Below are 24412 nucleotides of genomic sequence, written 5' to 3' on the forward strand. Positions count from 1 at the left end.
GGTAATACCAGATTATGAGCCCCCCCGATACCAAGTAAGTTTGGTCTAATACATTTTCTCCTATCTTCAAAAACAAGCGAATTATTCAGGTGACCTGTTTAAAATGCCCTACCCTGTATATCCGTTAGGTACGGCGCCTCGTCTCCTCGACCGCTTGCCTCCCAGCCTCCTGGAGCTCCCTGGAGCACCAGTACACCTGCCAGTTCCTCCAAGCTAGGAGCTCCATGGGCGGGAGACCAGTCAGGGTAGTCGTTGCCTCGTGATAGATGGTGTGGTACCCTCCAATCACCCGGATGGCCATCCGACGGTTGACATGGCGAAGCATCTCTTCATTTTATCAAATACAAGCAATTGTATACTCTAGGGAAAAAAAATGTAACTTTAGTAAATATGTAAAGGAACGCATGGTATTAATTTTCCTTTTATTGTCCTTTTAAAACATAGTGCACAATAAATAACATTCTACATAATTCTGAAGAGTCAGATTATGTATTCCATAAATAGTGTTGCATATAAATAAATGGGTTTCACAGTGAGAGTACAGCGTTAGTTGAATAATAGTAGTGAACATTCGCTAAACATTTCTTCTCGATGATGTTCCATTGGTTAGATAGTAATTGGATAATTTAAAAGATATAGATTAACGGTGACGAATTTCACAGAATAGTTGGATATTAATAAATAGATGATAATTATCGACGACGCGTCGACGTAGGCATGTATCTATGTATATGTATATGACCGAGAAGAGCCATTCAAATTTAATACATGTATATATAATAACATTTGGTACTCCTTGTAATACTTCTCGTAATTTCTTAATACGCATCACAGATATGTCGTTGTTTATAGAAAATAAAAATGTAAGATTAACGCCGTAAATTGAATCGCTTATCTATTAACTCGGAAACAGGTAAATCGAAAATGCTCGTTTCAAAACTACTCGATCAATCCAATCGGTTTCTTTTAGAGTTACGGTGTAATCGATCTAATTTTGCTGCATGAAACAATTACGCATACATAACCTATACCCATAAAACAAGAGAACGTACGCATTCTTTTTCTTAAATCACTTGGTTTGCGCTATCGAATGTAAAGATAATTTGAACCTCGTAAGTTCTATTATTCTTAAATTACGTATCTGTATAGTTTAGGCATTTCTCAGAAGATTGAAATCGACTCCAGATAGTTGGAACGTTAATATGCAGTAAACTTTACTCCTTCTTTACTCCCTCTGAGTCCACCTTTTACGCCTGGGTTATAAGTTAACATTTTATCTGAATTAAATTTAGTTGGTTTAATCGTTATTTAAGAGGTACAGCTGATTCGGAGCAGATTTTTTAAATAGACTCGATTTCAAGTTCTACTGTTCTTCCTTTAAAGAGAATGTAAATGTACGGAGGTAATTTTACTCTTGGCTTTCAACAACTTCGATGAAGATGTATCGTACAATTGTATAATAATACTAGCTACATCAGGCATGCCCGAGAAAATCAACGATGTCGCGAGTTTCTTCCGTCAAACATTTCTCCTAAAATACGTACACATTGAGCGTGCATCACAGACAGACAAAATTTAATAGACAAGAAAACTGTTATACCGATTCATTTGCAACGTTTATTCGATCGAACAGTTATACAATGAAGCAATTTCATTTTATATAACCCGTAAAAGATTAAAAGCTGTCTATCTTTTATTTGCTATTTGGAAAAAGTATTTATTCGGATAAGAATTTTGTCTCTCTCTGGTACCTGGTTCGGGCATGCCTGGCTACACTATACTAAACACAGTACAACACGGGAACTGGTTGTCACAAAAATATAATTAACATACCGAAGAACCGTCGCGCGGAACTTCAAGGCTGAACTATGATTGTAACACCAACAACGTTTAACAGTTACCATGAACTTTTATGCAAAGTTATATAATAAACATTAAACAGGCAATTGTGCGTTCCGCGTGATAAATATGTCATATGTTGAACATCGATATACAAGCATGTGATATCATTTCAGCAGAAAAATACCTTCGCGAGCAACGTACGATCATTTTTCATATTATTACGGTTCCGCTGGATCGTTACTAATAATTATCGACGTGGAAAGATCGGATCTTTCTTTGGCGAGACCGTTAACAAATTGGCGCGAAAACAAGCACTATGATCGATACATGCACCGTTCGTTATTTTGTATTTTTCGAAATATTAAATAGCAAGAGTGTAAAATGAACGTTTGTCAAACATTTCAACATATATGCGTGTGGCATAATCGTTAGAGCAGTATACAATTTTTTTTTTCTTTCTTTGAACACATTTACAGAATGTATTTAATGCCTTATGTTTGCTGTTCCATTGCTTTAAATGGTACGAGTAATCATTACGCTGTCCAACGCGTATTTTGCCTTTCAATAACTACTGGGTGATCTTCAAGAGTCTCCCAAACAAAAATTGCTGTATTACTCCCAGTTTTCGAAAAACTCAGAATTTTTGACAAAAATGAGTTATCACATGGAAAGTAAAAACTGGCAGGACGGTTCTAATTAGTCTTAAAAGATAGAGGTAAGTTTTCCAAATATAGTGGTATACAATTTATTAATTGTTTTGTTTATAAATTAATATTAAAATTTGAAAGAGTAGTTCCTCCGCATTATTTTTGTATTTTTATCTAGAAAACTTTGTCTAATTTTGGATTTTGTAAACATTTCTGAAGAAGAAACCGTCCACACTCCAGCAGGGCCAAAGTTATGTATAACTTTGTGTAAATACATAATATTTGATATTTTTTGTAATAGTCAAGTGGAGAATCACCCAATGGTTATTGAAAACCAAAAAATAAAGAAAAAAGAAATTTCAATTTGTCGGACAGTGTTACGATCCAACTTTGTCTACTTATTTGCGAAATAATAATATTTAATACCTACGTAATCAATAAAAGTCGTACAACATTATTATAATGTTATGATAAACTCTTGTTCTCAGAAAATAAGTAAGATTGTTGTCAGAAGCAAGAAACGCTAATGGAATAATATTCTATAGGATTGTGCTTAAAGTAATACTTAGATATCCAATAATTGTTAGTTTAATCGATTTCTTACCTTTATTCCGCAACAAGAGTCGACATATAATTTAACCAACAAACTGTATTAAGATACAAAAACACACGGTTTAAAAATATATATATAACATGGAATCCTTACGAATAAAGCCCAAAACCGCTTAATAACGTTAACTACTTTAACTTCTCTACTTTAATTTCTTACAAAGTATCACGTCCAGTTTTGGTTTCTTCGTGGAAAGGAAATCGCAACTGGGTTTATGGCCAATAATTTTAATAATTTCATCGGCCACAAAACTGTACTGTGTTGTAACGTTGAGACAGGATTAAGGAATTAATTTCATTGGTTCTACTTATTTTTCAAGTTCGCTATTTAAGAACAAAGTTTTAGGGCAATGGAATGTTTAAGACGGAAGTAAATACCACATCACTTCGCTATGTTATTTTTCAAATTCCTAATCCAATCTCAATTTTAGATATGACGTGTCCATCGCACGAATTTTGCAGTATAATATGATATACATGTATACGAGTCTCAATCACACCACAAACGAAGGCTAAACAAAAGCATACATTATTACCTAAACTATTTAGAATGTACTACTAAATACTACTCGTCTTCACTAATACATAGAATGTTAATATTATTGAATAAGTACTTTATACATTCCTGAAACGAAATTCAATGATATATTGATTTCATAAAAATTAAAATGAACCGCGAGCAACCCAGGCCTACAATAAATTATTCATAGATACATCGCAGAACACTCCACACTCAAAAGTTTTTAAAATCGTCACGATATTTTCATATTTTAAATAATTGGGGTTTCCTTGGTCGAAGAATATACGAACGCTTCGCATATAACTATAATCACCGTTTAAAATAAGAATTTCCAGAAATCCACGGACAATAGATATGTGGCCAAGTATGGTCGTTAAATATGATTCTCATAGCCTGGGCGATGTATAGTTCGAATACCTTGATTGCTTTGTACTTAATTACCACATTGCGATGGTAGAACTGATGAGGTTTGTGATTCTCTGAGCTTCTTTCTCGCAATTGTTATAAAACTTAACAAAAACTTGAACGTTTCAAATACTGACGTAAGTATATAGCCTCGAAAGTTTGTAAAACAAATACATTGTAAAGCATTTCATCTACTATACCAAAACAACAATTAAGACCTCCGCGTTACATTCCAAATTATATATTTCTTCGCGTATAAAGCACAAGCATGTACTTTTTAACGTACTTTATATCGTTTGCATGTAACCTCTTCGAAAAGAATCATCTTTTTTTTTCATACATGCAAAAGTAGGGGCCTCTTTGCAAAACTTTTACTCGGCGCGACGTAAATTTAATCGTAGTTTTCCGATTCTTGTTGCACCAGTTTGAACCGACGTGGATTCTTGACGTACATCGATCCATGACCTTCGAGGGAGAGGCGGCCTTTTCGTTGAAGGTATCTCGTTATGTAACGGGAGACCAATTGTTGCGGTCTTATTTGCCACTCGTCCAGGACTTCCTTCGGTGCCAACACCTGCGTGCAAAATAACAGCTTTAAAATGAATTATTCAAGCGTGATTCACAATGTGAATGCACTTGTCAAATGTACGTTATAGGCAGGACTGGATCAGTGCCAATGGATGGTCTATGAACAGCTATGCACTCTTTAATTGTTTAATTGACAAGAGAAAATATGTCAGATATGATAAAAATATATCATTGATATCCTCAATATTATATTTGATTATTTTTATGTAGTTATTAGGTTCAGGACTAATACAGACCAACACCTTTTTGTTTAGAATTTGATATGCTTTCATATTTTAATATAAAAAGTATAAGAAACGTCTTTGTCTATGAAAAAAAGACAAATGCACTAAAAAGAGTGTAACCCTTTCAAACCATGCAACTTTTTTTTTAGCAATGCATACTTTGGAAATTATAGAGATGCAAAAGTTGCATAGACCCCAATCCTATATAATATTCGATATTTTATGAAAATAAAAATTTTGTTCTTTTTTTAAAATTCTGAAATTACGACTCGACTCTAAATTCGTAGACATGTTTTATTTAGGCTACGAACCTGATCGCCCTTCAATCTATCGAGCAATGACACGCAGACGACAGCGGATTGGATGCCAGCATGATGGGTGAGAGCTGCGAACGAGAGACTTTCCATTTCTATATTTACTATCCCGCTTTTGTGTAGCTTGGTCAAGTACTCCATTTTGTCGTTCTCCGAGAACTCGCAAAACGCGCCATCCAGTCGACCTTGTCCTTCGTAGAAGTCGTAAGTACACATAGTTTTGCCGACCACGGTGTCGTAAGGATCGTCGCGGTGGGCTAAAGCCTTCAGATCGTGAGTCAATTGCCGGTCGAGCTTGGCTGGCCTTCTCACCATTTTCCCGAGCACAGACTGCAAAATAAATTTGTTCGTCGATAGATATTTTATTTACAATTTTTTACTGCTAGATAAGGTATGAAAAATCATAAAAATATTCGTGGTAACATGAAAGGTAATAATTTCTTTAAGATAATGTTTCTTCGTCCTAAAATTCGTTTTATTGCTGGAACAAAAAATTGTTTCATTAATAGAATTACTTGAACTACATTTGCGCATGATTTCAAATTGTTTTGTATTTTATCCTCGTCGATCTAAGAATGTCGAGTCTAATGGTACACCGTTTAGATGCAAGCATTTCTTTGTAAATACATGTTGCATTTACCTGCCACCTAGCGGTCCGTTTTACAACTTCAATAAGAAGCTCTTACCAGTTCCAAGTAGGGTTTCAGCATTCCATCGACCGTTTCTTCGGAAATTACAACTGTACCGCCCTCGATGCCGATTCCACCGCAAGTACCGATCCTAAAGAATATCGGATCCTTCACTTTCGCGTGATACATCAGCTTGATCATCTCGTGGAGGAGAATTCCAACCGACGGGATGCCCATTCCATGCTAAACAGAAAAAACGAACGAACGTTTAATATACTTTCTCGAACAGTAAGAAATACTGACATTCTCAAGATGAGTGCTGCGTGTACCAAACAATTTGAAGCGGTGTTCTTGTGCCATCACTCAAAAGGAGCAAAGATGACCATTAAAAATGCATTAAAATACTTATATAAACGTAAATTCGTAAATAAGTGGACGCAACGTTAGAAAGAATCGAAATGTGTCGATTTTTTTTAAGAATCCTACGCTTTCTCTGTATAAAGAGCAAGGTCTTTTGACAGAAAAAGCCATGCAAATCAGTATAATCTAACCCAGACGGGGTTTGAGTGCTGCGTGCATGCGAGAGTGGTTCTCACTCGAGTCGAGAAACTCTACTGACGTCGCGACAGCCTTACAGTCTTGTGAGTCAGAACCACTATCGCGCGTGCGCAGCTGTTCACAGATTGCCGTTCTACAGGTGGAACTTCAAACGTTAATAACTTTTTAACGAAGCCTCCATCAAGAAATTAGTATTCTTGATTTTCCTCTTATTTTGGCCTCTAAAATCCCCCATTAAAATTTTCCCCAGGTGGCCGAACACCCATTAATAAAAAAAATTGTATAATATATTTTATGAAATCAAAAATTGATACGGATGATAGAAATAGCAGTAAATGGATTATTCTTTCATAACACACGTATGTATGTATTTCTATCTAGCCTATTTTAAAGCTGATTCAGGGATTGCAATGGACAGCGCGAACATTGACTTAGCTTTCATCCGATTTGAACAGATTAACGTTTGAATCGTTATTTTGCGATAAATTCGAGCGGAAAGTATTTAGTTCGTGTACTGTTTAAAAATGGGCAAACTTATCGATCACGTAATGCGTAAAATTGTATAGCGTTACAAGGTTACATTGTTATAAATAACGCGACGGTGTATTTAACTAAAGTATAGTTTACAAGATTATAACGTGACCTTCATTTTAAACAGATTTTACGCGGATCGCTAACAATAGATATTAGAAGAGAAAGTACTGAAACTAATCTTGAAATAAAAGATAATTATACATTACATAAAGGAACTTAGAAACATAGCTTTTACTTTTCTCATCAGAATATTGGTTTAAATAATTTGTTAATAGATTTTAATTTATAAACGATATTTGTGAGTGAAAGTAAAAATGTAAGAAAAAGAAAGTTCTTATAAAAAATTCCACAGATTACTGATATTATCTTTTTCTATTAAATTCAGTTGGAATTAATAGGACAACTAGATTTTAACGTTTAAAATCAGTTTGCAAGTGGCTACTACTCTAGGATGTATCAAATTTATCATGTTCTACATTTTAAGTCTAGTTTTGAACACAATAGCTCTCATCCTATCCATATTCCCACCTTGTAAGCAAAAATTATGCTACCCCAGTGGTTCTTAACCTGATTCTTAGCTCTAGGAGGGTTGTAGATAGATTTCAAAGAGCCTTGCATACAGAAATATTAAATATTTATTTTCATTGCATTTATTATGCCTGAAAAATATTAATTTTATTTTTTCAATTCTTTGACACTACAATAGTTATTAGACTATAAAAAATTTTTCAATGCAATATTACAAGCTCTCTTACTGTTGATCTGAACTGCTGATGACATGTACAAATAAAATCATAACAAGTAATAAATATTTACAATTCCACCAATCACAAATATCGTTATAAAATGGATAGTTTTTCTGTTCGTAAAAGCTTAACAACTAACTTCATTTATTCTATCAATCAAACTTTTGGGTACTCACACAACACTTAACAAATCCCAACAAAAGAAAGGTTAGGTGCTGACGTCTTCGCGATCTGTCAAACGCTGACAGACGTAATTTACTAATAAGGGAGCTGATAACCATCGATTTTTATGCAATTCTCCGCGAATATTGATTACACCTAAGATTTTAGCCGAAATTGATTTGTGCCACATTTTTATTTTACGAGGGAAACCAACTCCTAACGAAGAAAGGTTTAAAAGAGATAACCTCAAAAAGTACACAAAAATGGTCGAAATCAAAACTACATACAGTTACACACTCCCATTTGTATTCGTATACTACAACAGTAATTCACTATAAATGAAAAAAAAACTTGTTTCTTACGAATCGAATCGTTGTTTTTTTCTGAAACTGGTATTGGTCCATTTTTTTTCATACATTAGTACATTTAAGGGTTCGTGTTCGAATAAATTGAAATTAAAATTTTTGAACGATCACGCCACGTTTAAAACACCGAAGTTAAGCAACGCTGTTATAAACTATTAGTTATTAATTTGTAAAAAGAAGGTATACTTACACTAATGGAAAGTACAGGCCCGACCTTATACATAGAGTACCGGTACGAATACCGGCTAATGTCAAGAAGCGTCGTTCCAGCTGGAAGCTTGTGACCTATTTCCTTCATAATGTAATAAGCGAATTGTTCCATCCGTTTTGGGGTTCCACCCATGCACACGAACTGTAAAAATTAAAACGAACAACGATTAACGACACGGTCAAAACTTTGCAAAATTTTCAGCAACGAACAAATAAAAATCGTTCTTCAAAACTCTCTCAGTTTCAAGGGTGATATACAACTATCTTATTTTATTGTTTATTTCTTGAGCCTTTCTAAGGTTATTCGAAGACTTATTTTTTAGTTTCTTTTAAATAGAAATCTATATTTTTATCTACAAATTTTTATTCCACACGGTACATGGAAGAAACTTTCATATAAGACTTCGTTTTATAAAAATATTTGTTTAATTTTTTTTTCGTGACTTGCAATACAAAAGTAATTATTAAATAAGTTTGCACAATCTTTATAGCATATAAAGCAATAACGCATTGAAATTCATTTTTCACTTTTTTTAGTTTCTTTTTATCTCTGCATTCTCTTATTATTCTATTTCTTAAGTATTATATTCAAATCGCGCGCGGAATCATTACCGTGCACTACTTTGGCGCCACAAATTTCTCAAGTGGCCGCGTGCGACAATTAATTCGCTGTCAAAAAAGTAAATAATTCTTAAGTAGTCATTTTGTTTGTATTCTTTTGAGAATAAATTTGTACATCAGTTCCCAATATTTTCTGGCCTTAACTCGAAAATTAGATTTTAAAAGGGTTAGGTCTGGTTTAGGGTCGTATCATTTGTATATTTTCAAGTTTCTACGCTATAAGAAAATAAACAAAATGAACAAAATAAGGGAATTTTTCAGAAACGTGTCAGACTGGAACATTCAAATGTATCGTGGATCGAATAAAACTGAAATATAATTCTAACGGAATTCCTCTTTTCTTACGTGGAATAGACAATAGGAATCCGTGCGATACGAAATAATACCTCGAGGATTACCAGCCCTATACATATAATTGAGAAACGGGCGCAGAATGTTAGAGTATTGTCCTATTTAGGTCACGAAATACCGTACTCTCTTTTAATGGCAAAACGTTCATTGATACATTGCCGCGAATGCATTGTAGACGCGGTTTTCGTTGACGATAAACAGCGTCGCTGCAACTGGTCGCTGTATAAATATTTAACGAATTACATAACGTTACGTTACTGCGTATATTACTTGAATATAATTTAAACATAAACTGACATTACTTATTCCCCTTATTTCATATTCATTAATCGTGCATTCGAATCAGTTTTGCTCTAGCTATTTATGATAATCATTTTATATTAAGTTTTCGTTATCTGTCCACTTACGTTTGTTCTTGGGACAAATTGCTTGGGACAGACATTTTGCAGGTACTTAAATTAATTCAAATGCTTTCTTCAAATTACTTTTCATGTTTACTAATGGAACTAAATATATAAACAAAATTCGTGGTCTACAAATTTCAAGAGCAGAAAGTTTTTATTTTTAGGGTGGGGGACTATCAAAAAGTTTGAAAACTTCGCAAATATTCTGCCAGGAATTTTTCGTCGAAATTACAATTTTCAAGTCCATTTTAAGGTTACTAGATACAGTAATACCATTTAGTTCTTGTTAATAATTAACAGTCTTTTTTGCAAGATTTTGGGTGTTCCGTCAACCCCGGGAAAAATTTTAATGGAACATTCTGGAGGCCAAAATAAGACGAAAATCAAGAATAGCAATTTGTCGATTGAGACTTCGTTAAAAAGTTATTAACGTTTAAAGTGTCGCCTGTAGCGCGTGATAGTGGTTCTCACAGGCGGAACTTTAAACGTGAATAACTTTTTAATGAAGCCTAAATTAACAAATTGGTATTCTTGATTTTCGTCTTATTTTGATCTCCAGAATCTCCCATTAAAATTTTTCCCAGGGTTGGCCTGATACCCTGTATGTATGGTAAAATACATTTCTGCAATACCTCCTAATAGAATTGTAAAATATATCAAACTTTTTTACTAATCCAATGCCAGAAATATTTTCCCTTCCTCTTGAGAAATTAGATTCTTGGCACTTACATTGTTGTTTTTGAAAAGTTTTCAATTACGAAATTATTGTAGCTAAATTATGAAAATCGCACGTTTAAATGGGAAAAATGTTTGAGAATATAACGAAATTACAAACGCGTTTAAAACTGCAAATATTTAGGATAAAATATGTTAATAATAAACTATTCTTGGAATTTTGATACGAGATACTAGATCACTCGCTAGTTGATAACTATTAGCAAGGCTATTAGAATGAATACGGAAATGGAAGGACGATAAAAGCCACATAATAATAAAACACAATCGAATTTCTGCGGGATGCGATAGAAAATGCGCAATACGTAATGCGTTATCTATTCCATGCATACAATACAATAAAGATAATATTTGTTTGTTGTGACTTTCACATGAAATTTACGCAGTTTGATTAAAACAAAAGTCCTCTAAATTTCGAAACCAGGGATGCAATAATTTTTTAATAGTTAATAAGTACTTTAGGAGAAGTTTTTTTTTCTCATATGCGAGCACAATACTGTCATACGATTAAATAGTAGATTCCACCCATAAGCTAATGTAAAACATATACATACTTCGAGGTTCGATATTATTAAAAATAATATTTGATTCATATATTTTATATTATTCATTTTTCTTCAAATTTCTAAGATCGTTTACGTTGGCGTTTTAAAAAAATCAGACATTCCCTGAACGTTTTTCGTTTTTATTCTCGTCGGAATTCCCGCCGATAATCCGCGATTAGCGGAACAGCGCAGTAGCGCCCTTAAGCGTTGTTTTACGGAGGCTTCCGCTTCGCAACTTCACTTAGTTACAAGGCACCAACGTGCTAACACGAGACGCGAAACCGGCAGTTTATTTTTGTGTTTCTTACATCTTTATTTCTTTCCTATCGTAACAATAAACGTTCTTTCAGTTTCGTGTACGCGTGTGTTTCCTATCTAACCCATAAAACATCAGTTCTATCATATCACGAATTTTATCCTCGTCAGTCTAAGAAGGACGAACGGCACGAACGGGACGAAACTTATGGGATGACCTAATAGTTAGTCAATTTGTTCACCCTAATTCCGAGAGGAAAAAGCAAGGCACGTAAAAGATATACTGTATTTTCATTTACCTTTACGTCGCCGAACATCTCCACGAGATCGTTGGAACCGCTGCCTAGGGCAAGATGATACAGAATATCTTGATCCATGAGCTCGATGTTTGGATTTCGAAGCCGTACGGATCCATCTCTGTATCTGAGAAAATACGAAAAAAACAATCGAGTCTTAAAAAATAGAAAAATTTATTCGCGTTGCAAATTTGTAGTGCTGCCCATTTCTATCTTGTAAACAAGAATATATTTTCACGTCGTGTACAAGCACATTCTTGTTATTTACTGATACTTTTAACCAATTGTCATTAGAAAAACGTGTGATCGAAGCTGCCTTTATTACCAGATAATAAGATCGCGAATTACTAGGGGAAACAGACTTTCGTTTATTATTACCAATGCGTATGAGAGCGTAATAAATTTGAAATATAATACTAAACTAAAATTACACGAGAATTACACATAAACAATAACTTTGAAGTCACATATAGAGTGTTTCGACCAAAAAAGTCCACCTAAATATCTCCTTTATTTTTAATGGTATCAAAAGGAGGAATACTGTTTCTCATAGCTTTTTTCGAGATCGTCGTTATTTTTTATCAGGAAGGCACATATTTCGATATTCATATATTCATTAGCTTGTTCGAATAAAACGTCTTTTGAACTTGGACTTGGCCAACTTTTCGAAGCGAAATTTGAGGTTAGAATATCAGATTGACTCGGAAGGTAGGAAACCACCTTTGTGAGTTTATCTAATAGTGTTGCGAAACCGAGTAAACAAGAAACTATCGCGAGGTACAGTGCATCGTTAAAGATGTTTACTATTTGTCCAACAACGCAACGTACTATTTTCGTCGCTAAAATGCATGTGACGTTTATGTGACTTATTTGCGTAACGCGGGTCACCGATAAGATTCGTATTACGTATACAGTTTTAATATTCCATATTTTTTTAGAAAGTTAGAAAGTTTCCAATAAACGTGGTTCCAAAAACAGGAAATCGGAAAAATAGACTTATCGAGAGTTCTTTACCTTGGGGTCTTCAAATGGATCATGTATAATGTTCCGTTTCTCATATTCTACATTCACATTTACAGTTATTAGAAAAATACTAGAAAAATTCAAATCAAATAATTTTTGTGGAAAAAGTAAAATTACAACTATTTTACGCAAAGCAGATTAATACAGTTTAATAGCCGTACAATTGTAAATTACCAATTTAATTGAGTAATCATAAGAAAAGAAACAAAAATGGTAAAAATGTGTGAATACAGTATGAAAACGTGAAAAATTATTTTCTTTAAATATATTGAACGGTGAGATTCATTTACTATGTTACTATTCATTATGTGCACTAACCGTGGACAAAGTTTAAAAATCGGTGACCTGCATTATGAATATCTATATAATGCATGTATAATGCATGAAAAGAGGTTATGGTTAATCGCGCGTGATTTTCGAACCCGTCGAAACCAACGATTGCACAATATTTATTTTATTAAACTCATACAAGTCATATTTGCAGACAAATTGGACGTTCATTTGAAATAAATATTTTTAGATTTTTATCAATGCGAAAATATTGGATCGAGTCGAGCTTCGAGCATCAAAACATATTAGAACGGACTAGGTATTATTCTTTCGAAATCACAACCTGTTAACTGCGTTCAACGTGTATAGTCAAGATCTGATTACGTTCGACACGATTACTTCTACAATTAATTGTAATTATTGTGTAATCATAATTCTAAATGAACCGTGTAATTAACGTGTAATGGCAATGCGATTATTTTGTAGAAATTTTTATGACACTTTCACACGTATTGGGATTTCTTATTATCTTATATTTTGTTTTTGTAGATGGTATCAATTGCCGGATATTCAATGATTTTTAATCAATATTGAGGATTAAATTTTTAATTAATCAATCAAGCACTCTAACAAAGAATTGAGAAGTCAAACATTAATTGCAATTGTAAATACAAATTTCTATAGCAAATAAAAAAAAATTAATTAACGTTTAATTATATATGATTATCAATTCAATCTTGAGGAAAAATCACTTTCACTGACTATCTAAATATTGAGGTTAAAATATCTTCTAAACTAATGAATTTTCGATATCGATAGTTCGAGACACGATAAAAAATATACAAAATGGACCACCTAACATAACCAAAAAAAAGGAAGTGTGTTTGAAAATAATTTAAAAAGGAGACATAAAGAGAAATTAAATATCATCACCTTCAAAGTCTTTCGAAATTATAACCATAATAAAAAAAATTTTTAAATTTGAAAATTTTGAAAATAATTGAGTTGTCCAAGTTAGGTGGCCCCTGGAAACTATTCGTTTTTTATCCGAAACATTTTTCGAATCCAAATAATTCATAATAAAAATAAATAAAAAATTTTTGATTAAAAAATAATAAATATCGGATAATTCACAATATTCGATTAAACTGGGGCACCCTGTATAACAGAAATAGGTGGGTTATATGTACAACCGAGGAAAATGACTACTCAATTCCGGGTATCGACTTTTCTTAACATATCTTGAAATCGAGTTGACCATTTTATCAACAATATTATCATCGAACTATCAGCAGTTTGCATCTAAAAGCAATAAACCACGCAAATAAGATACCGTCATTCATATATGAAAATTATCATTTTTATATTTCTCCAAATATCTCCATAACAATATTATTAATAAATTCATGAAGTTTCCGGTTTTCATCCGGTTTGGACTATTTCTAATTATACAAGTTATGAAAATCAAGTAACAAATATACGAATCTTTTAGTTGATGAATGGAATCCGAAAAATTTTAATTTTTTAATTTTAACAGCCAAAGAAATAACATACGACACTATAATATATTACAAGAAGCGACTGAAATTTATTGCGACAATCAGAGTGCAATACAGTTGTCTAAAAATAGTGTGTATCACGCGCGGAGCAAGCATATAGATATTCGGTATCATTTTTCCCGAGAATCTCAAGAGCGAGGCGAAATAATTGTAAAGTATGTACCTACCAGCGAGATGACTGCGGACATACTAACGAAAGCACTATCAAAAATGAAGCATGGTGAATGCGTTGAGCGACTAGGATTGAAAAATTATTGTGAGCGCATTAACCCTAAAGATTAAGGGGGAGTGTTGAATTTTGGCGCGCTAATCACTGGGTTATTGCGCACGTGCATGCCCCGAAGGCGCCGCCTCGGGACGAGTGTCTTTTGTCTGGGAGATTCGCGGCTGTTCGTGAGAGTCCGGGGGTTCCCCGCGCTTCTGGTCGTAGCGTCCGGCGGAGTAACACGCGCTGTTGAGAAAAGGGCGAGGTTTTTCTTTTGTACCGCGCGCGTGGCGAAACGCGTTTTGTACGCGTGCTTTGTATTATATTGTTGCACAATAAATTCATTAAAATCTAACATATATAATTATGTCACTGTAATTGTAAAAAGTATGTATCAATGATTACAATTTCGTAACACATATACGGTTTATAATTAGGTGAGAAAATTAAATAAAATTGTTACAAGCTCCACGCAAATCCTGTCATTGTTTTTCATTTAAAGGGTATTAGTTTAAAAAGTTACAATTGAATGTTAAAAAAAAAAAACATTTATTTGTCATTGTCATGTTGTTATTTTAAAAGTTTCTAAAGTAATTGTTTATTCGTGAGAGAGTATAACGAGAAGCACGATCAAAGAAAATGTTTAGAAGTAGGCAAAAACATAAAAAGAAAATGAAAATTGTAAAATATAGAAAAAATAAAAATGTCCACTCAATTTTTTCCTTCTAGGCTTGCCAATATTCTTATTCAAAAGACTACATTATTTTATAAAATTACTTATAAAGCGTTTTTATAAACGTGTAAACTATGATAACAAAATTTGAAAATTAGTACATAACTAATTGGAAAGAATCCCTCAATTACGACATTTTTGTCTTCAGCAGTCGCGCATGCGCTAAACTTTATTCCCAGCAGGCCAGCGCAAACGGGCAATATGTAAACACACATTTCACTTGCGTCAACGCATTCTTGGAAACAAAATTTAATAAAAATTCTTACATCCCGCAGCCTACCAATAGAGATTTTAACATTGGGCATACGGAACCTGTCAATTTGACGGATTTTTAAAATCTCCGCTTACAGTCACAGATCTCATAAATACTATTTAGTAACAATTTACGTTGAATCTGATTGACACAACGATATAAATACATATCTTAATTAAAAAGAAACGGAATTTTAATGCAGTCGTCAACATAAATAAAAATATATGCAGTGAATGTTCGTAAATTTAATTTAATACAACTCGCAAAATTACGATAAAGGTGAATCGTTTGTCACGGGAAAGAACTCGAGTATTCGAGGAAGTACATTCCACCGATCTAATTGCAACTGATCTTGAACGCAATTTCTATCCCAAGGTTCTCTTTCTTGTGCCCCTATAAAGGACAAAACACAAGAGAATCAAGCATACCTAACCGCTTCATCGTACACCTTGGTCTCTTCCCCGCATTCGGTATTTTCGACGGAAGGCCTCGTCTGGCACGTGTGGTCCTTTCCGTTTAGGCGGTCCTCGCACTTGCAAATAGGCATCTCGACGGACAAAGGCTCTTTACCTTACGCGGAACAAAGGAACGATTTCTACAGGATACAAGTCCACCTTCGAGTGATCTTCGAAGGTCGCCTGTATCGAACTAAAGTACGAAATACTAGATGCAAAGTCGACTGATCCGGCCACCTTTCCGTAAGCGAACGTCAAAGTCTCGTTAAAGATAGCAACAAACGATTGCGACCAGTGTCGGTCGCCGAATAGAAAATTACGATGCATTCGGGAACCTTTATACAGTGCGGCCAGAATCGAGTGCATTGGGAACAGCAATAGTAACGATGGATTTGCTCTACCTCCTAGCGGACTGGTGGGGAAAGCGGACACGTACTATTGCGTGAATCGCGTGTACACGAGCTCGCGCGACTTCGTGCAACTTCGCGCGACTTCGGGCAATCGAGAAAGAGGGCGAGCGTGAGGCTTTCCTTCTCGCTCTCGGTACAACTAAAATCCGAATTATTGCCGGTAAGCAACATTCGTTAGACGCGTTTCCCAACTACCATCGTTCGCTTACCTTCGCGGACGCGTGTCAGCATTCTTACTTTCTGACCTACAAAGAAGCAAATACTCTAATTGAAAGAAATTGCGACAAAATTTTATTTCGATCATTAAAAAAAAATACAATACAATTGCATCTAAACAAGATTACCTCTTGTAGTTTGTTTCTTTTGTTCTTTGGTTCTATTACAAAACCAATAGTAAATGCCAAACATAATACGATATAAATAATATACAAAATAAATATAAACCTTAGATTAACAGTCGTTAGGCAAGTAATGCCTAACCGAGTATTTAAAGGTCTCCATGGAATCAATTTAAAAGAATTTTAAAAGGATTATGCAAGGGACGAGGAGAATCATTCAACGTCAATTAAAGAAAGGAAACGCACGTGTTTCGGTATCAAATGACATAGGCCGTTTCTTAAGAATCTTGTATCGCGGGGAGCCAGACCACCATAAACATGTCGATGTTAGATTCGATTCGAGTGGCGCCGCCGCGCCGGTGTGTCACTGCGATTCTATGCGAGTATCGCTGATGTTGTGATTTTGGGATGACAGCAAGGAGCCCGACGCTTTGTTACCAGCCGCCAAAGGACCATGTGCAGGACCACGTGACTTGACAGTCATCGATGCTTCGTGGAATATGATAAGAGTTTAACTCGAGGATCTGGCTACAGAGTGGGGAAGGTGAAGTCACCTTTTTAACAAAAGGATCGCGGTGAACCCCACGGGTACTTAACCCAGACCCCTGATAGGGTAAATGACTTCTCAAATTTTCATATAACACATAAAATCTCACCCTTTCAGAGAGTGCTGTACAATCGATATACAGGATGTTCGGCCAACCCAAAATAAGACGAAAATCAAGAATATCATTTTGTTGATGGAGGCTTCGTTAAAAAGTTATTAACGTTTAAAGTTCCACTCGTTTTGAATTTTTTTCCCGAAAATGCGCAGGATTTCGGGAGTATGTCTATTCACCAAAAATGATTGTAATTAACCCCCGCAACCGAAAATAATTTTTCCAAAACGATTTGAAATTTTTTTTTCCCGTCGAAAAATTTCACACCTTCTCGAATTTTTTTCTAGAAAGTGGGTAGGATTTCGGGGGTATGTCTATTCACCAAAAATGATTGTAATTGACCCCCGCAACCGAAAATAATTTTTCCAAAACGATTTGAAATTTTTTTTTTCCGTCGAAAAATTTCACACCTTCTCGAATTTTTTTCTAGAAAGTGGATAAGATTTCGGGGGTATGTCTATTCACCAAAAATGATTGTAATTGACCCCCGCAAGCGAAAATAATTTTTCCAAAACGATTTGAAATTTTATTTTTCCGTCGAAAAATTTCACACCTCGAATTTTTTTCTCGAAAATGCGCACTATTTCGGGGGTATGTCTATTCACCAAAAATGATTGCAATAAAATAACAACTCATTATTACAATTAATTCCTAAATCATACATGGTGTTTGCTATGAATAAAAGTATGTTACCAATCGAATGTAAATACAAAAGTTTGCTCTTTTTACGAGTTACTCTCGTAACATAACATTTACTGTGATTAAGATCGAGTCTATTTACAGAGCACCATTCCGCGAGCTTAACGAAATCGTATTGTAAGATAACTGTATCCGAGTAATCTACAATGACTCTGAATATTTTTGGGTCATGTAATAATGTTTTGATTCTGTTAATATAGTTGAAAGAATACAATGTTATATTAAAAAGTTAAATAAACCAGTTTTATTCTTTCCATTTTGAATTAATTTCTATTTATCATCGAGCCTCTTTTCCTCTGTCCACCTTTTTTTTAATCACTTTTTATTTTTTCCAATTCTGTCCTATAATGCTTAATCCAGGTAACGCGTAAAAAAGTATTATGAAGTATTAATTTTTGCTAATTTATTTCTTTGCCTGTCGCCCGTCTGCTTCCAAACACTAAGTATCAGTTTTTTCAAAACGTATTGTTCGAATAATAAAGAACGCTTATTCAGCGCTATAGAAAATTATTGATAATTATAAATGCAGGAACACTGCACAATAAAGTAGGACGCGGGAGAAAAAAAATAATGAGTGAAAGGGATGAGCGGTATAACAGCGAGGAAAATTAAAACTCGTCCCAAAACTAGTATACGAAAATTAACAAAAGATGTGTCTCTAAGAATTAAGCAAACAATTTCTATGTGTCGTTACAGAGTTAAAAGAAATTTTACATTGCCCTCTGTTTAATTAAAATGTTTAGTAATTTGTCGTAATCGTTACAAATATTCAAAAATTCAAACAGTTTCATTATTGGAACGTATTCGTGCGACATCTACGTCACCATCAAATATCCGCCCTGAACTAAACTACTGCGAATCACCGATGTGTTTCTAAAACACGAGAGAAGCGGTTGGCTATAGAGCAGACGCAACATTGTCGCTGATGCTGACGGGCATTGTATGCACTAGTTCAACGAGAATTGGCAGGAAATACATATCTATGCATATTGTTGCACGCTAACAAGACGTGATCAAACCAGAGCTAAAACACAGATTCCTGCATAGTAAGAAAGAAGCTAATTTTTTAAACAATATTTAATTATAAAAATAAATAGCAACAGATAAATCGAATTACTTAATTTTGCTCAACGCGTTTAAAACGTACAAGTTGCATTTTCCCTTGACTGATTAAGACGGAAATACTGTATTAGTTTGTTTTGGACCGCTGCGATTTCTTCGCTCAACTGTTAAATTGGTACAATGGTGCGCAGTATCTTATGCGCTGTAGGTATCATGGGATACCATGGGTGTAAATTTCTCAAGATCATTTCGTGTTTATACAAGATCATTCAAAGTGATAATGCACGAGTTTACAAGCTTTTTCTTTATGTAACGTTCCGATGCATTTCGAAGAAAACGAAGGAATGCTCGTTGACTTGGCATCACAACACAGCGAGCGTAACCCGACACCAAGAGCGACCGCGTAACGACACAATGCTTTCATCAAATAACGTACCCAGTAGCAGCTGGTAGGAGTCAATTCTTTTTCCCGTTAAGGCTTCGTTCTTTATAAAACAAATACTCCGCCGAGCTCGTAATTAAAAAATTAAATGAAAATGGAACGTATTAATTTAGGTAAAACTCAAAATCATCGTTTCGTATGTTATGGTATTTATTGTTTAAACCTCCCACATCCCCCACTTACTGTTAGCAACTCTAACCACCAAATACCCAACAAACTGCCTCGCACGCACGTGCTCGACGCGTTCCCGTGTCGAACCCAACCAACCCCCTATCTCCTCTATCCACGCTCATACTCCTCCCGCCTATAGCCTATACATCATAGCTCCGACGATTATCCCTAGACTACATCCACTCCTAACACATGTAATTTAAATTTGTACTAGGTCACACTTAATTCTATTAGTCGTTCAATCTCAAAAAGCAAGATAATTATAAATGGAAATTTTTGGTTCAGATTATATTGATATCGACTACTTTAAAATGTGTCCAAAATTAACAAATGGTGATGTTGGAAATTTGAATAAACTTTAAGGAATGGAGACGTTCTCTCGCTCAAGGTTTTGAGATAAGTGCCAAGAGGTTCAACCTGGGTCTCTTACGACATAGGTCCCCGAGAGTTCAATGACTACGACGCATGCGTCACCTCTAAATACAAATTGACGCTAACAGGTATAGTCCGGGCCACGATACAGCGAGGTCGCAAACTCGAGAAGGTGTCAAAGTTACACTGGAACAGGTGAATTGACAAAAATACGAGCAGCTAAGGGCTTTGAGCCATAGTCAAGGCCGTACGAAGAAATGTTTCATCCAGTGTCGTCATTTGTAGAGGTATCGTAACAGGTAAAGGTCTTACTCAAATCTTGAACATCTTATTTTACCTGCTTATAATATATGCACGTAGAAAATGAAAAAAAGTAGTGCAGTTACGGACACAGAAAGGCGCCCTCAAGCAAGATGTCACGTACGGCCGTAAGTGGCGCTGCAGTAGTCGGTCCCAACCCTCAAGAGTTTAGTTTACGACCTCGCTATATCGTGGCCCGGGACTATACAAAAAATCACGTTAAATAATGTCCACTATATGTTCATTTAGATATTTGTGAACAAATTTTTCATTATAAGAATATTTTCACAAAATGAATTTTCTTCGCTTTTAATGCCCCACTTTATTACGAATGTTTTCATATTTTGGAAATATTTTATATATCTCAAAATGACATCTTTGACAAAGTAGCGACTTGATCGACGGTTTAATTTCCAAGAAATAATATTACGTTATCTCAGCGAATATCGTTATCGCTTGTGTTTATCCCATTATCCAAAGCTTCGCGTGGATTAGTTCGTTTAGTAAAAATCAATAATACGATAACATTCAGTAAAATGGCGTGATATTACTTCTTGGAAGCTAAACTGTCGTTCAAGTCGCGCTGTCTCTAGACAGGCTAGAAAGTGTAGCATGTATATGTGAATGTGCATGGACATGCAATACTCTATCTCAAACAGAGAATTTATAGACTACCTAAATCTTTCAAAATGTAATAAAGCACTTCAGATTAAAAAAAAAAACGGATATACAGGGTGTTTGTCCATCCCTGGGAAAAATTTTAATAGGAGATTTTAGAAGTCGAAATAAGACCTTCCAATGTCAGGGATAATGAAAAATAAGTTTCTTCTAATTTTTCTTATATTTCTGTAATAACTTAAGATAGATTTCAATTAAATAATTGAAAATCACATGTAAATACATGAAGTGGGAAATTATCGGTGTTCCGGATTTAAATAGGAATTAAAGCATTACACGAACAATACGATAAGCTGGATACGCATTGCATAACCTGAATAATAATCTACATGCGTAATAGCAAACACGTTAAGCATGAGTTCGTAAATATTGATTTAATCTATGTACTGATACTGTACTTATAATAAATGTAAATATGCTATAATAAACCACCTTTTATAAATAAAAAAAAACATCGTAAACACGTAGAGTAAAACTGCATAGATGCAATTTTCTAAATTAAATATACAGGGTTTTCGGCCCACCAAGGGAAAAATTTTAATGGGAGATTCTAGAGGCCAAAATAAGACGAAAATTAAGAATATCAATTTCTTGACTGAGGCTTCGTTAAAAAGTTATTAACAATTAAATCAAAAAATTTCAAATCATTCTGGAATAATTATTTTCGGGTGCGGGGGTCAATTACAATCATTTTTGGTGAATAGACATACCCCCGAATTCCTGCGCATTTTCGAGAAAAAAATTCGAGAAGATATGAAATTTTTCCACGGGAAAAAAAATTTCAATTCGTTTTGGAAAAATTAGTTTCGGTTGCGGGGGTCAATTACAATCATTTTTGGTGAATCGACATACCCCCGAATTCCTGCGCATTTTCGAGAAAAAAATTCGAGAAGATATGAAATTTTTCCACGGGAAAAAAAATTTCAATTCGTTTTGGAAAAATTAGTTTCGGTTGCGGGGGTCAATTACAATCATTTTTGGTGAATAGACATACCCCCGAAATCTTGCGCATTTTCGAGAAAAAAATTCATCACTGGCGCAACTTTAAATGTTAATAACTTTTTAACAAAGGCTTCATCAACAAATTGGTATTCTTGATTTTCGTCTTATTTTGGTCTTTAGAATCCCCCATTAAAATTTTTTCCAGGGTTGGCCGAACACTTTCTCCGCACGATTTGTTTTTTGTTTGATATTTCAAGCTCGTAAACGTTAATATTTATTTTTCTTTTTGTTCAATAGACTAGATATAGTATTCTATGAAATGGGAAATACCAATAGATAATCGTTCTATAGTATTCTACGGTATGCAATTTCTACGGAATTGAACGGAGATACCCTGGCTCGCCTTGGTTTTAATTAATAACTTATCATCGAACAGAGTACAGTATTTTCTCTATATAAGCTCGGAACTCGTCCACGATATAGGCAAATATCATATCCCCTCTACTTATCCCCACTGCGTACCGTTAGAACTAAGCACTCGCTGTATCGGCGAGTATGCCTTCCTATGGGCGGTTCCCCAAGATAGCGGCGCGTTTGACAGTCGGTCGTCGAACATTGTCATACGATACGGGCTCAAATTACTAAGGCAACACTAGTGCAATAATACAAATTTTTTATTTTTCCTTTTCTTGTTTTGAAACTTTTAACATGTCTGTGACAGTTTTCTGATTTAACTAAGATCAAGTACAACATAATTTTTATTATTGTTTTTCATAAATTATAATATACATTTGACCTTTCTTTAAAGTGTATCCTCATCTGAAAAAAGGAATTGTAATTTAATTGACCTATCATTTATTTGCCGAAATCGTGAGACAACTCAGAGTAAAATAAGTTGGTTAAACAGTTTAAATTCGCAAGTTATGTATATCTTTTCGGGTTATATCACTATTGCAGTAAACGATCGATACATACATATATGTACTGAAGTTATGACACGATTTAACTAGTACATATACAATATTAAATCAACAACGAAATTCATCTTTATTTTTGTTCTTCCTTTTTTCAAACTTCATCAACATATTCGTGACACTTTTCTGATTAAAATGACACCAAATACGATATACAATTTAGGTCCTATTTACTAACGCAATAAGAAATCAAAGGCATGCATCGCTCAAGTGACTCCACGTCGGCTGTATCGAAACACAGGCGATGTTTACGCGAGCCTATACAGAATCAGTATTTCATTCTGCGACCTCTACCAAGAGAGGTAGAAGTCAGAATTAGAACACCGATTTCGTATAGGCTCGCATAAACATCGCCTGTGTTTCGTTACAGCCGACCCGAAGCGAAGGAAGCGATAGCAAATTCGGCGATGCTCGGCCGCTCAGTCCCTCTTTGTCATATGCTCGCTGTTCTTTTCTATACTCGCCGCCTCCAGTAGGCGTCAACAAAGTATCAAGAATCGTTTCTCGTCCACGATATAGCCGAGCGTTGAGCCCCGAGAGCGTCGCTTCTATAGAGACAATACTGTACAAGAAATACAATGATTATTTTTTTTTTCATTGTAAATTATATTATATCAAGTGTCCTCTCGGTGATTGATAGAACCAATTCGATTTATTTTTAATTTCATTGATCAACGTTTTCCAACAATTTCGATAATCATAAATTAATAATTTACAAACCTGTGTCCAGACCTTTTTATTAATATTTTATCACACAATTTATAGATATAATAAATTTATTATATAAATAAATATTATCCAAAGTTATGTCATGTTTAGTCTAGTTTTAATCAGAAAAATGTTGGAAATATATTACAAAAATTTTTGACGCAAAAAGCGAAAAATAAAAAAATTTGCTTTTAAATTATCGTTTCATGAACAAATAATTTGAATTAAAATTGAATGTACCATTTTTAGAGTTAGACAATTATTTGTTAGAAAATTTTAAAAGCCTCAACGAATTTAAAATTACAAAATCCAGAAGCGAGATGTATTTTAAACGCAGTGCTCAAAAGGGTGCACTTTATCTTGCCAGTGCTATTCTTCATACTTTCGAAATTTATATCGTAAGATTACCGGGGTATTCCATAACGTCCGCCATCTTATTGCGTAATAAATCCAAAAAGCTTACCGCACAAACACTTGTACGATCGACACACACACACATACACGCAAGTGGAGGTACACAAGGTGTTGCGTGGCAATTTCAGTGAACTTTATCGATTTCCAACGTCGTACCTTGTTTCTGAGACAGATACAGAGTGGCT

The 24412-nt window shown here is 34.5% G+C and overlaps 1 protein-coding gene across 2 annotated transcripts in view; it reads right to left on the reverse strand.

The window, feature by feature from the left end:
- Positions 1–465: 465 nt before the first annotated feature.
- Positions 466–24412, reverse strand: part of LOC122404595 (uridine phosphorylase 1) — a 29428-nt gene continuing 5481 nt past the window's right edge. The window contains exons 1-6 of one of the 2 annotated variants that reach the window (XM_043408684.1): positions 16032–16382; positions 11564–11687; positions 8334–8495; positions 5836–6021; positions 5147–5479; positions 466–4597 (exon numbers count right to left, since the gene is read on the reverse strand). In XM_043408684.1, the coding sequence (XP_043264619.1) occupies positions 4415–4597; positions 5147–5479; positions 5836–6021; positions 8334–8495; positions 11564–11687; positions 16032–16150 (1107 nt within the window). In that variant the 5' untranslated portion in view covers positions 16151–16382 and the 3' untranslated portion in view covers positions 466–4414. Of the gene's footprint in view, positions 4598–5146; positions 5480–5835; positions 6022–8333; positions 8496–11563; positions 11688–16031; positions 16383–24412 lie in introns of those variants that run through there. The other variant, XM_043408685.1, reaches the window with a different exon arrangement.

The sequence above is a fragment of the Colletes gigas genome, unplaced genomic scaffold, assembly GCF_013123115.1.
Source record: "Colletes gigas isolate AHSC1104 unplaced genomic scaffold, ASM1312311v1 Colletes_gigas_Sc00003, whole genome shotgun sequence".
NCBI lineage: Eukaryota > Metazoa > Arthropoda > Insecta > Hymenoptera > Colletidae > Colletes > Colletes gigas.